The sequence below is a fragment of the Bubalus kerabau genome, chromosome 6 (assembly GCF_029407905.1).
Source record: "Bubalus kerabau isolate K-KA32 ecotype Philippines breed swamp buffalo chromosome 6, PCC_UOA_SB_1v2, whole genome shotgun sequence".
NCBI classification, from domain to species: Eukaryota; Metazoa; Chordata; class Mammalia; order Artiodactyla; family Bovidae; genus Bubalus; species Bubalus kerabau.
Genome location: NC_073629.1, coordinates 12342665 through 12357460, shown reverse-complemented (window position 1 = coordinate 12357460; position 14796 = coordinate 12342665). Strand labels below are relative to the sequence as shown.

The 14796-nt window shown below is 41.8% G+C and overlaps 1 protein-coding gene and 1 pseudogene across 1 annotated transcript; both read left to right on the top strand.

Annotated features, from left to right (window-relative positions):
- Window positions 1–371: 371 nt before the first annotated feature.
- LOC129655884 (T-cell surface glycoprotein CD1b-2-like) lies at window positions 372–3645 on the top strand (annotated as a pseudogene).
- Window positions 3646–8685: 5040 nt separating this feature from the next.
- Window positions 8686–11997, top strand: LOC129655982 (T-cell surface glycoprotein CD1b-2). Its single transcript, XM_055586782.1, has 5 exons — window positions 8686–9035; window positions 9697–9975; window positions 10196–10474; window positions 10976–11069; window positions 11707–11997. Exons 1-5 carry the CDS (start codon window positions 8798–8800, stop codon window positions 11726–11728), a joined length of 912 nt encoding a protein of 303 aa, XP_055442757.1. The 5' UTR covers window positions 8686–8797; the 3' UTR covers window positions 11729–11997.
- The last annotated feature ends 2799 nt before the right edge of the window (window positions 11998–14796 follow it).

The window sequence follows — 14796 nt, the reverse complement described above, 5'->3', positions numbered from 1 at the left end:
AGAGAAGCCAAAGGTATTCTATATTACAGAGATGGGAAGCTAAGCAATTGTTTAATATTATCCTTTTATTTCAAAGATGTGGAAATAAGAACTGGGAAGGTGAAATAACCTTTCATCATCATTTGCTACCTTGGAAAATGCTTTTCCAGGGTAGTAAGTATAAAGGAGACTGAGTTCAAGGAATGGAAATGAGAAGCAGAGTGGGAGTCTAGAGCTGTGGGAGGTACAGTTTTTCTGAGACGTGCAATTTGGTTCCGAGATTTTTCAGCTGGGGAAGAGAGGAAGTCACTTTAGAGTACTGAGAAAAGGGTTTGCTGAAATAAGAGATTACATACCAGCTCTGAGAGTCAGAAGTTCTACTTCCCAGTGAAATGCTGCCTCTACCTCTTCTATTGCTAGTGGTTATCCTCCCACGTGGTGACAGTAAGGATGGTAAGCGTAACTCTGGCTGCTCCCAGCACAGGTGCAGGGGTTCTGGATAAAAGCATGCCACACCTACCACTAAAGGTCTGGGCTCTGCTGTCTCCAGCCCTCTCCCCTATTCTGGAGGCTGGGGATTGAGTCAGGGGGCTTGGGGAGAGAACTGTTTCAGGCTCTATATTGTTCAGACTCTGGGTGCCTTTTCATTCCATCCTGATTCTACATTTTTCCTCGTTCTTTTCAATCTTCCACCAACACAGTGTTCCACTGGCCAACCTCCTACCATATCATCCATATTTGGACCTTTGCCAACAGCTCCTGGGCTCAAAACCAAGGCTCAGGCTGGTTGGATAATTTGCAAATTCAAGGCTGGGATTCTGACTTGGGCACTACCATTTTCCTGAAGCCCTCGTCCAAGGGGAACTTTAGTGATGAGGCGATGACTGAGCTGCAGGACCTATTCCGAGTCTACTTCATTGGATTCACTTGGGTTGTGCAGGACCATGTCAGTGAGTTCCAGTTGGAATTTGAGTACAGTCCTCTGATCTGGAGAGACTCTCAATGACTTTTCTCTCCCTTGGTCAGGCTACTGTTCCCTCTGATCATGGTCTACTCCTTCCCTCTTTACTCAACTGCATGCACACAGCTCTCCAGAGTAGTCTCCAACCCTGACTCCTTATCTCCACCCAGTATCCCATATTCTTCCTGTTTCTTGCACTTTTGTGTAATAGATGATGTTCATGCTTTGTAGCCGTTTCCTGTTTTGCGTGTATGTCACTTGCCACTCTCAAAACCTAGGAAAAACTCCTTTTCCTACTGTGTGCCTGAATGAACTAAAGTATGACTTCCCCATCCTCCAATTCGTATCCTCAAGCATCTGCTGCCTAATCTCCTCTCTCAGTGTAAGCTTCCCCTTCATCCTGGAATGCCGCCCTCCTGACTCCATCACACATTGCTCCTCTTCTTCCCTCTTGTCCACTGCAGATCCTTAAAAGAGCAAATCCCCACCGTTTACAATAGGCATACCTCTAACCAATGCTCTTTTTCCTGAAAAGTCCTGAATACTGCAATTGGTTTTTGACTGATAATTTCACATCTCAGACCTTTCTTGCCACTAAAATCCAAAGGCCTATGCCTTTTCCTCATCCTTTTCTTCATTGTTTGCATTTTAATAACTTGTCTCAGTTTTCCTTTACACAGACCCCTTTGTGATCCAGGTCATAGCAGGCTGTGAGCTGCATTCTGGGGAGGCCATAGGAAGCTCTTTGAGAGGAGCTTTAGGAGGACTGGATTTTGTGAGGATCCAGAATCATTCCTGTGTGCCTGCCCCAGACAGCAGCAGCAGGGGGCAGAAGTTTTGTGCACTCAAGAGTCAGTATCCAGGCATCTCTGATATCATTGAGAGGCTCCTCTCAGAAACCTGTCTTCGATATCTCCTGGGTGTCCTCGATGCAGGGAAGGCAGAACTGCAGAAGCAAGGTTAGTCTTGTTCTCTCCCCAAGACTTTTCTATTTTACCTCCTATCACCTTCTTTAAATTAAAAAGTGGAGAATACCTAAATTGAGAGGTGTTTAATCAATAAATGATCTGATTTCCATAGAAGTGGAAGAGGCAACTATCCAAATTTGTGGGTTTCTGAGTCCCCATGCTCTGGATTAGAGTCATTCTTACATTTCACATTCTTACTGCTCCTTCCTACCCCAGTGAAGCCTGAAGCCTGGCTGTCCAGTGGCCCCACTCCTGGGCCTGGCTGCCTACTGCTGGTCTGCCATGTCTCAGGATTCTACCCAAACCTGTGTGGGTGATGTGGATGAGGGGCGAGCAGGAGCAGCCTGGCACTCAGCAAGGAGATATCATGCCCAATGCTGACTGGACTTGGTATCTCCAAGTAACCTTTGATGTGGCGGCTGGGGATGTGGCTGGCCTGAGTTGTCGAGTGAAGCACAGCAGTCTAGGAGACCAGAACATCATCCTGTACTGGGGTGAGAAAGAACTGGAGCCCAGCTGGGGATGGGAGAAGGTGGTCTTCAAGAACAGAGGGCAGTCCTGAGGAAGGGGAGAGACTTGATGGATGAACTATGGAGGGAGGGAAGGAGAGGGGGAAGAAAGAGTGACAGAAGGAGAGGTAGGAAGGGAGAGACAAAGAAAGAGAGATAGAGTTTGGGATTTATTTCTGAGACTCCAGTGCCAGAGGAATGAAAATAGCTGATCTAAGGCAGGCAATAGGTAGGAATGAAGGACTATAAACTAGGTGGGATGGAGCAAGAACAGACTGTGGGTGGCTGTGAGAATATGACATCGGGGAATATGAGAAAGGGGATCAGAGATGTCCAGTCATCAAAAGCAGGTAACAGTGGGTGTTGACACTTGGGTGGGCAAGAAGCCATGGAGAACTAGAGGATGGATTTGAAGTGATATCCCTTTGTGTTCTCCCAATTGCCAGGACATCCCACATCCATTGGTTTGATACTTGTGGCAATAATAGTGCCCTCCTTGATCCTTTCGATATGCCTTGCATTATGGTTTTGGAGATGCTGGTGAGTTTTCATTTTTTAATCTTTCTTTTCTGTCCATCCTTTTATTCTTTCCCTGCATTTTATCTATTAATATTATGCCTTTTTTAGCCTCAATATTTCCACTAGAAACTTTCCCCAACTCCTATCTGTAGGTAAATTTATTTTTAAAAAATTGCAGTAAAATACGTCATGGAAAATTTACTGCATTAGCCATTTTTACACATATAGTTTAGTAGTCTTAAGTAAATTCACATTTTATGCAGCCAATCTCTAGAACTCTTTTCATCTTGAAAAACTAGAAGTCTATGCCCATTAATCTACTTTCCCCAATCCTTGCTCCCTCAGACCCTGGCAACCACCATTCTATTTTCAGTCTATATGAATCTCTATACTCTAGGTACCTCTAGAAGTGGAATCATTTGCCTTTTTGTGAATGGTTATTACATTTAGCATTATGTCCTCATAATTCATTCGTGTGATGATCTGTATTAGAATTTCTTTCCTTTTAAAGATCGTTTTGTTTACCTGTTGATCTCTCAACAGACACTTGGGTTAATTCAACAGTCACCTTTTGCCTGTTGTGAATTATGCTGCTATAAACATAGTGTACAAATATTACTTAAGAAGAGCAATTTTTCACTTATGTTCTTAACAGGTCATATCAGAATATCTCATGAGCCCTGAATGTCTCCTTTTCCATTTGGAATAAGTATCCAGGAACCCTGAAACTCAAGTTGTCAGCCTAGGAGTCAGTCTCATCATATTTCATCAAATGATCATCACATTTGATCAAATCATTGTTCCTGTAGGTTGTAAGATAAATCATAATTTATACACTAGCAGAAACATAAATGAAAATTGTTATTATGAGACAATATCACTAGCAGGATCCACTCAGATTTCATAGATGTGAGTTGGAGAAAGAACATACCTTGAAATAAATGAAATGATGTACACTACTTCATGGTGACATGCCTTTGATTTCTTATTTAAAACTTTTTTTTGCTTCTGCTGAAATATCATTTTTCAAATTGAACTAACTGTAATTATGCTGAGGTAATTGTATTTGCAGAGCTGCTGGGCATTTTTAACAAAATGTCTCCATCTTGGCCTGATGATTTTCTAACTATAATGGTTAGCTGAGCAACTTGTTTCTCCAGAAAGCCTTCCTTAGTGCTACAGTGGAAGTAACCCTCCCTTGACTGGTATCCTGCATAGACCCACTTTACTCATACCCAGAACACTACAGTTCTTATTGTTTTTCTTTTCTTTCTACTTATAAGTTCCTTAAGAGAAGAACTGGCTTTTGGTGGATCTCTGGCCCAAATCATATTTTTGTGTGTAGTGTTTTTATTGTTATTCTAAAGCTATCTGTGTGTATAGGCTAGTGAGATATGGTGTATAGTGAGACAGGTGGATAGTATGAAATATAGTGTATAGTGGATTTAAGTGAGTACATAATTGTGTTGATTCACAGGAAACTAGAATTTTTCTATGTGGAAAAGTTGATGTGAGTAAATGAGTAAAACTGTAGTTTTAAACTTGAATTGCAAGTATAAATAAAAAATCATAATATTAAGAGTTAAAAAAAAGGTCTTGGCCACTTAAAAAACCCTAAAATGAAGGCTTAGAACTCAGATTAAGGCTTTCACATAATATTTTCCCACTACAAGGAACCAAAGTACCTTGGAGAAATGGCTGATTTCTAGTTTGGAGCAGGAAGTTTCTCCAAGAGTCTGGAACACCTTTGCTATACCTGAAGGTGAAGGGAAGCTCAATGATAAATGTATGATAAAAGGATTAATACGCGACTGGGTTGAAAAAACTCCCACGTCATAATTGGGACAGTTTGAGTCTCAAGAGAAACAATGGCTAGGATTTGATGTTGTTGTTTAATAGCTAAGTTGTGTTGAATCTTTTTGACCCCATGGACTGCAACATGCCAGGCTTCAGTGTCCTTCATGGTCTCCTGGAGATTGCTCAAATTCATGTCCACTGAATCAGTGAAGCTATCTAATCATCTCATCCTGTGACACTCCCTTCTCCTTTTGCCTTCCATCTTTCCCAGCATCAGAGTCTTTTCCAATTCATCGGCTCCTTGCATCAGGTGGCCAAAGTGCTGGAGCTTCAGCTTCATCATCAGTCTATCCAATGAATATTCAGGGTTGACTTCCTTTAAGCCTGACTGGTTTGATGTCTTTGCAGTCCAAGGAACTCTCAAGAGTCTTATTCAGCCCTTCAGTTAGAAAACATCAATTCTTTGTCACTCAACCTTCTGAACAGTCCAAATCTTACATCCATACATTGTTGCTGTTGCTCAGTCTCTCAGTCCTGTCCGACTCTTTGTGACCCCATGGACTGCAGCATACCTACCAGGTTTCCCTGTTCATCACAAATCTGGAGTTTTCTCAAACTCATGTCCATTTAATCAGTGATGCTATCCAATCATCTCATCCTGTGTTGCCCCTTTCTCCTCTTGCCTTCAATCTTTCCCAGCATCAAGGTCTTTTCCAATGAGTCAACTTGTCACATCAGGTGGCCAAAGTATAGGAGCTTCAGCATCCACCCTTCCAATGAATGTTCAAGTTTGGCTTCCTTTAAGATACACTGGTTTGATCTCTTTGCTGTCCAAGGGACTATCAAGAGTCTTCTTTGGCACCACAGTTTGAAAGCATCTTTTCTTAGGCACTCAGCTTTCTTCATGGTCCAAATCTCACATCTGTACACGACTACTGGAAAAACCATAACTGTGACAATACAGACCTTTGTTGTCAAGGTGATGTCTCTTCTTTTCAATATGCTGTCTATGGTTGTCATTGCTTTTCTTCCAAGGGCAAGTGTCTTAATTTTGTGGCTGCAGTCATTGTCCACAGTGATTTTGGAGCCCAAGAAAATGAAATCTGCCACTGTTTCCATTTTTCCCCGTCTATTTGCTGTCACAGAGAAGGCAATGGCACCCCACTCCAGTACTCTTGCCTGGAAAATCCTATGGACGGAGGAACCTGGTGGGCTGCAGTCCATGGGGTTGCTAAGAGTCGGACACGACTGATGCGACTTAGCAGCAGCAGCAGCATTTGCTGTCAAGTGATGGGACCAGCTGCCATGATCTTAGTTTTCTGAATATTGAGTTTTAAGCCAGCCTTTTCACTCTCCTATTTCACCTTCATGAAGAGACTCTTTAGTTGCACTTCACTTTTTCCATAAGGGTAGTGTCATCTGCACATCTTAGGTTATTGATATTTCTCCTGGCAATCTTGATTACAGCTTGTGCTTCATCCAGGCTGGCTTTTTGTATGATGTACTCTGCACAGAAGCTAAATAAGCAGGTTGACAATATACAGCCTTGATGTACTCCTTTCCCAGTTTTCACCAGTTTGTTGTCCCACGTCCAGTTCTAACTGTTGCTCCTCGACCTGCATACAGGTTTCTCAAACCAACTCTTGAAGAATTTTCAAAAAATTGTTGTGATCCACACAGTCAAAGGTTTTAGCATAGTCAGTGAAGCAGAAAGTGAAAGTCTCTCAGCTGTGTCAGACCCTTTGCCACCCCATGGACTATACAGTCCATGGAATTCTCTAGACCAAAATACTGGAGAGGGTAGCTTTTCCCTTCTCTAGGGGATCCTCCCAACCCAGGGATCAAACCCAAGTCTCCTGCATTGCAGGTGGATTCTTAACTAGCTGAGCCACAAGGGAGATCTTCAGTGATGCAGAAGGAAATTCTCACATCCATACTCCATATGTATGTAGTTTTAATACTCTTTTTTTGTTGTTGTTCTTTGTTTGGAGTTCCCTTCCTTTATCTATGTTCCAGCAGATGTTAACAATTTGATCTCTGGTTCCCCTACCTTTTCTAAATCCAGCTTGGACATCTAGAGGTTAACTTTTGGCACATGGTTTAAATTACAACATTAAAAACAAAAGTTATAGCACAGGTTACATGTTGCTTGAGTTTCCTTTGTTTAGTTTATCAACATGCCCCAAATCCAGAAATGGAAAAATTAAAACCACCAAATCAGTGAGTAATATTTAGTAAGAATTTATTGTGGATATGAAAGCAGTTCACAAATGGGGAGATTCCAAATTAAAAGATTGATGTGAAGTTCAGGGGCATGAAATTACAGAATGACTTACAGAGCAAAAATGAGGAAGTTATTAATTTTTACAATGATTGGTTACTGCAGTAGAAGTTTCTCTTGCCATTTTTATGTGGTTGACTGCTGTTTCTTTTATGATTGTCAGAGCCATTTACAAAACAAACCTGGCTTGAGTTTCACTTACTTTTGTGAAATAAGTTGGTTTTAGTTTTCTTACACAGCTTAAACGTTTTCATCTGTTCAGGAAATTCTCACATCCATACTCCATGTTTATGTAGTTTTAACACTCTTTAGATACTGTGACCACCACTCAGACTGTATAGGATTGCTCAGTAGCTGTCCTCAGGCAAGCAACCATTAGATACAAGCTTGCCTTGTACTTCAGTGGAAGGAACTCTGGTGTTTGCAGAAATCTTACTTCTGGACCTGAGGTGTGTGTCTTCCTTACTTTTGGAGTAGAGTTTAAGGTACTTGTTGTATTTATTTTTAAAGGGAACTTAAGGGAATCAGAGGTAAATTTTCACCTTTTTATCTCTACCATCTCAGTCTAATTTTCACCATTAAAGGCAAGATCTTGTTTACTGATCCTCTTGATTGGAGTAATTGAGATTTAGAAATAATTTGTTTCCACTCAGGTTTTCACTTTGGTACCAAGGGCCATTGAGAGAGCAGCCTTTGTAGTATTAGTGCGGAGTGAAAATCAAGCTCTGAGCACCATACTTCCTGGACATCATCTTCGTGTTCCAGTGAGTCTGTCAGTACCTTTAGCCAAGTATTAGCCAAGCAGGAGATACTAATGGTGATGATAAAAATGGTATAGAGAGCATAGGTTCACTTTTCCAGTGTCTGACTCCCTGAAATGGGGCTAGGGTTCTCAGAATCTCCCTTTCTATGGTACGTCTCCATTCTCAGAGGAGGTCTCTCTGTGAATGTACACCAAGGTACTGTGGCCACTCACACTGATCCATTTGGTATTCTCTACAAGACTACCTGCACTACCTCTCTGTTACTGCTACATCACTTGTCAGAGTTATATTTGCCGTATGAGAGAATGAGATAGGTGGACAAACCAAAGGAATACTTCTAGATTAAAAGAGACTGGAAGTTGAGCAATTGTTTAGTATTACCTTCTTACTGAATAGATGTGACAATAAAGGATTAGGAAGGTGAAATAACTCTTCAGCATCACAAGGGAGCTTTTCCAGAGTAGAACGTATAAAAGAGATGAAGACCAAAGAATGGAAATGAGATGGAGTGGGAGTTCAGAGCTGTGGGAGGCACAGTTTTTCTGAGATGTGCAATGTGGGTCAAAGATTTTTCAGTTGGGGAAGAGAGGAAGTCAATTTAGAGTACTGAAAAAAATGCTGAAATTAGAGATCAAACACCAGCTCTGAGAGTCAGAAGTTCTATTTCCCAGTGAAATGCTGCTTCTACCACTTCTGTTACTTGGAGTTATCCTCCCAGGTGGTGACAATGAGGATGGTAAGAATAATTTTGGCTGCTCCCAGCACAGGTGCAGGGGTTCTGGATAAAAGCATGCTTTACCTACCACTAAGGGTCTGGGCTCTGCTGTCTCCAGCCCTTTCCCCTATTCTGGAGGCTGGAGATGGAGCCAGAAGCTTTGGGGGCAGGGGACCGTTTCAAGTTCTGTATTGTTGCTCAGACTCTGGGTTCTTTTTCATACTATTCTGATTCCACATTTCCCCCTCATTCTTCTTATCTTTCCACCACTACAGTGTTCCAGGGGCCAACCTCCTTCCATCTCATGCAGATTTCAACCTTTGTCAATAGCACATGGGCTCAAAATCAAGGCTCAGGCTGGTTGGATGACTTGCAGATTCATGGCTGGGAGAGTGACTCGGGCACTGCCATTTTCCTGAAGCCCTGGTCCAAGGGCAACTTTAGTGATGATGAGATGACTGAGCTGGAGGACCTCTTTCGAGCCTACTTCATTGGATTCACTCGGGAAGTGCAGGATCGAGTCAATGAGTTCCAGTTGGAATGTGCGTATAGTCCTGTGATCTGGAAAGACTCTCAATGACTTTTCTTTCTCTTGTGTCAGGCTACTGCTCCCTCTGATGATGGTCCCTTTCCCCCCTCTTTATCCAACTTCATGTACACACTTGTCCAGAGTAGCCTTCAACCCCGACTCCATACCTCCATCTAGTATCTGAGATTGTTCCTGTTTCTTGCTCTCTTCTGTGTACATGACCACTCTTGTGGTTATTTCTTATTTGCATCTATGTAACTTGCTTCTCTAAAACCCCAAGGAAGAATCTCCTTTTCCTACTCTGTGCTTGAGTGAACTTAAGTGTGACTTCCTACTCCTCCAATTGATGTGCTCAAGCATCTTCTGCCTGATCCCTTCTCTACACGTAACCATTCCCTACACTGTGGAATGCTGCACTTCTGACTCCATCACACGTTGCCCCTCTCCCCTCTTGCCCCCTCTACATCCTTAAAACAGCTTAGCCCCACCATTGATGATATGCATACCTCTCCCCAGTGCTCTTTCTGAAAAGTCCTGAATACTGCAATTGGTTTTATGTCAATAATTTCACCTCTCAACTTCTTGCCACTAAAGTAAAAAATCCTATGCCTTTTTCTCGTCTCTTTCTTTCCTGTTTGCTTTTTAATAACTTGTCTCAGTTTTCCTTTACACAGACCCCTTTGTGATCCAGGTCACAGCAGGCTGTGAGCTGCATTCTGGGGAGGCCATAGAAAGCTCTTTGAGAGGAGCTTTAGGAGGACTGGATTTTGTGAGTATCCAGAATCATTCCTGTGTGCCTGCACCAGACAGCAGCAGCAGGGGGCAGAAGTTTTGTGCACTCATGAGTCAGTATCAAGGCATCTCTGATATCATTGAAAGACTCCTCTCAGAAACCTGTCCTCGATATCTCCTGGGTGTCCTCGATGCAGGGAAGGCAGAACTGCAGAGGCAAGGTTAGTCTCGTGCTCTCCCCAAGATGTTTCTATTTCTCCTCTCACAACTTTCTTTAAATTCAAAAGTGAGAAGTACCTAAATAGAGAAATGATTAATCAATAAGTCATTTGGTGCCCATAGGAGTGGAAGAGGAAACTGTCCAAATTTGTGGGTTTCTGAGTCCCCATGCTCTGGATTAGAGTCATAATCTGACATTCTTACTGCTCCTTCCTACCCCAGTGAAGCCTGAAGCCTGGCTGTCCAGTGGCCCCACTCCTGGGCCTGGCCGCCTACTGCTGGTGTGCCACGTCTCAGGATTCTACCCAAAACCTGTGCGGGTGATGTGGATGAGGGGCGAGCAGGAGCAGCCTGGCACTCAGCAAGGAGACCTCATGCCCAATGCAGACTGGACTTGGTATCTCCAAGTAACCTTTGATGTGGCGGCTGGGGATGTGGCTGGCCTGAGTTGTCGAGTGAAGCACAGCAGTCTAGGAGACCAGGACATCATCCTGTACTGGGGTAAGAAGGAACTGCGGCCCAACTGGGAATGGGAGGAAATGGCCCTCAAGAACAGAGAGGGGGACACAGGAAGGGGAGGGATTTGATGGATGAGGGAAGGATGGAGAGAGGAAGACAGGCATGGAGAGAGGATAGGCGGGGAGGAAAGAGAATCAGGGAGACAGAAAGAGAGAGTCAGAGAGACAGAGTTTGAGATTTATTTCTAGGACTACAGTGCCAGAGGAATGAAAATAGCTGATCTAAGCTGTACAGTAGATAAAAATGAAGTAGTCTTCACTACTAGAGTAGTAGTCCCACTGTAGTCTCGGTGGGATTCAGCAAGAAGGAAAGATTAAGGGTGGCTGTGCGTATAAGACCTCTGGGAATATGAGAAAGGGACCCGGAGATGCCCATGCATCAGAAGCAGTTAATGATGGTGCTGACACTCAGATGGGCAAGAAGGCCTGGAGAACTAGAGAATGGGTTTGAAGTGACATTCCTTTGTCTTCTCCCAATTGCCAGGACCCCCCACATCCATTGGCTTGATACTTGTGGCAATAATAGTACCCTCCTTGATCCTTTTGATATGCCTTGCATTATGGTTCTGGAGACGCAGGTGAGTTTTCATTTTTTAATCTTTTTTTTTCTGTCCATCCTTTTATTCTTTCCCTCCTTTTTATCTATTAATATTACATCTCTTTAGTCTCAAAATTTCTGCTAGAACATTTCCCTTTTGTCCCCAACTCTCATCTGTAGGTAAATTTATTTTTTTTTTAAATTGAGTAAAATACGTCTTGGAAAATTTACTGCATTAGCCATTTTTACACATATAGTTTAGTAGTATTAAGTACATTCACATTTATGCAGCCAAACCTTGGAATTCTTTTCATCTTGAACAACTAGAAGTCTATGCCCATTAAACCACTTTCCCCAATCCTTTCTCCCTCAGGCCCTGCCAACCACCATTCTACTTTTTCTATATGAATCTGTCTACTCTAGGTACCTCATAGAAATGAAATCATTTGTCGTTTTGTGAATGGCTTACTCCACCTAGCATTATGTCCTCATAATTCATTCATGTGGTGGCCTGTATTAGAATTTCTTTCCTTTTAAATGTTGTTTTGTTTACCTGTTCATCTCTCAACAGACACTTGGGTTAATTCACATTTTAGCTGTTGTGAATAACGCTGCTATGAACATAGTGTACAAATATCTCTTAAGTTGAGCATTTTTTTTGCTTGTGTTCTTAACAGGTCATATCAGAGTATCTTGTGAGCCCTGACCATGTCTCCTTTTCCATTTGGAATAAGTATCCAGGAACCCTGAAACTCAAGTTGTCAGCCTAGGAGTCAATCTCATCATATTTCATCAAATAATCATCACATTTGATCAAATCATTGTTGCTGTAGGATGTAAGATAAATCAAAATTTATAACCTATCAGAAACATAAATGAAAATTGTTATTATGAGACAATATCACTAGCAGGATCCACTCAGATTTCATAGATGTGATTTGTGAGAAAGAATATACCTTGGAATAAATGAAATGATGTACACAATTAATGGTGACATGCTTTTGACTTCTTATTTAAAACTTTTTTTTTTTGTTTCTGCTGAAATATCAGTTTTCAAATTGAACTAACTATAGTTATGCTGAGGTAATTGTATCTGAAGAGTTGCTAAGCATTTTTAACATAATTTCACTCCCTTTATTTGGATGATTTTCTAACTATGAGGGTCAGCTGAGCAGCTTGTTTCTCCAGATAGCCTTCCTTACTGTTAGAGTAGAAGTAACTCTCCCTTGACTGGTATTGTGCAGAGATTCACTTTACTCTGTACCCAGAACACTGCAGTTCTTTTTCTTTTTCTTTTCCTTCTACTTATGAGTTCCTTAGAGAATGGCTTGTTCTCAGTGGATCCCTGTCAAAAAGTTATTTCTGGTGGTAGAGTTATTACTGTTATTGTAAGACTATCATGTTTGTATAGGCTAGTGAAATATAGTATACTGTGTGACAGGTGGATAGTATATAGTTTAGGTGATTATATAGTTGTTTTAATTCACTTGGAACCAAGATTTTCTGTCTAGAGTAAGTGATGCAAGATAGATGTATTATTAGACTCTGTAATTTTAAACTTGAATTGCAAGCATAATTAAAAAAATATATATTTAGGCTTAACAAATGTCCTGACCACTTAAAAAGCCACAAAACCAAGACTTAGTGCTCACATTATGGCTTTGACATATTTTCACATTAAAGGAACCAAAGCACCTTGAAGAAAAGGCTGATTTCTAGTTGGGGCAGAAAGTTTCTTCAAGAGTCTGGAACAACTTTGCCATCAATTCAGTTTAGTTCAGCTCACTTGCTGAGTCATGTCCAACTCTTTGTGACCCCATGAACCGCAGCACACCAGGCCTCCCTGTCCATCATCAACTCCCTGAGTTCACCTAAACTCATGTCCATCAAGTTGGTGATGCCAGCCAGCCATCTCATCCTTTGTCGTCCCCTTCTCCTGCCCCTTATCCCTCCCAGCATCAGAGTCTTTTCCAATGAGTCAACTCTTTGCATGAGGTGGCCAAAGTATTGGAGTTTCAGCTTTAGCATCAGTCTTTCCAAAGAACACCCAGGAATGATCTCCTTTAGAATGGACTGGTTGGATCTCCTTGCAGTCCAAGGGACTCTCAAGAGTCTTCTCCAACATCACAGTTCAAAAGCATCAATTCTTTGGTGCTCAGCTTTCTTCACAGTCCAACTCTCACATCCATACATGATCACTGGAAAAACCATAGTCTTGACTAGACAGACCTTTGTTGGCAAAGTAATGTCTCTGCTTTTGAATATGCTATCTAGGTTGGTCATCACTTTCCTTCCAAGGAGTAAGCGTCTTTTAATTTCATGGCTGCAATCACCATCAACAGTGATTTTGGAGCCCCAAAAATAAAATCTGACACTCTTTTCACCATTTCCCCATCTATTTCCCATGAAGTGACGGGACCAGATGCCTTGGTCTTCGTTTTCTGAATGTTGAGCTTTAAGCCAACTTTTTCACTCTCCTCTTGCACTTGCATCAAGAGTCTTTTTAGTTCCTCTTCACTTTCTGCCATAAGGGTGGTGTCATCTGCATATCTGAGGTTACTGATATTTCTCCTGGCAATCTTGATTCCAGCTTGTGCTTCCTCAAGCCCAGCGTTTCTCATGATGTACTCTGTATTAAGTTAAATAAGCAGGGTGACAATATACAGCTTTGATATACTCCTTTTCCTATTTGGAATCAGTCTGTTGTTCCATGTCCAGTTCTAACTGTTGCTTCCTCACCTGCATATAGGTTTCTCAAGAGGCAAATCAAGTGGTCTTGTATTACCATCTCTTTCAGAATTTTCCACAGTTTCTTGTGATCCACAGAGTCAAAGGCTATGGCATATTTAATAAAGCAGAAATAGATGTTTTTCTGAAACTCTCTTGCTTTTTTGATGTTCCAATGGGTGTTGACAATTTGATCTCTGGTTCCTCTGCCTTTTCTAAAACCAGCTTCAACATCTGGAAGTTCATGGTTCACGTATTTCTGAAGCCTGTCTTGGTGTAATTTGAGCATTATTTGCTAGCATGTGAGATGAGTGCAATTGTGTGGTAGTTTGATCATTCTTTGGTATTGCATTTCTTAGGGATTAGAATGAAAACTGACTTTTTCCAGTGCAGTGGCCACTGATGAGTTTTCCAATTTTGCTGGCATACTGAGTGTAGCACTTTCACAGCATCATCTTTCAGGATTTTGAAATAGCTCCACTGGAATTCCATCACCTCCACTAGCTTTGTTCATAGTGATGCTCTCCAAGGTCCAACTTGACTTCACATTCCAGGATGTCTGGGTCTAGGTGAGTGATCACACCATCGTGATTATCTTGGTTGTGAAGATCCTTTTTGTACAGTTCTTCTGTGTATTCTTGCCACCTCTTCTTAATATCTTCTGCTTCTGTTAGGTCCATACAATTTCTGTCCTTTATTGAGCCCATCTTTGCATGAAATGTTCCCTTGGTATCTCTAATTTTCTTGAAGAGAACTCTAGTCTTTCCCATTCTGTTGTTTTCCTCTATTTCTTTACATTGATCGCTGAGGAAGGGCTTTCTTATCTCTCCTTGCTATTATTGGGAACTCTGCATACCATAAGGTAAAGGGAAGCTCAATGATAAAGGTGTGTTGAAAGGATTCACAAATGACTAGTGTGAAAAGGCTCCCATGTCACAGTTGGGGCAGGTGAGCCTCAAGAAACAATGGCTAGCATTTGTTGTTCAGTCACTCAATCATGTCTGACTCCTTGTAATCCCAGGGACTTTACAGCATGCCAG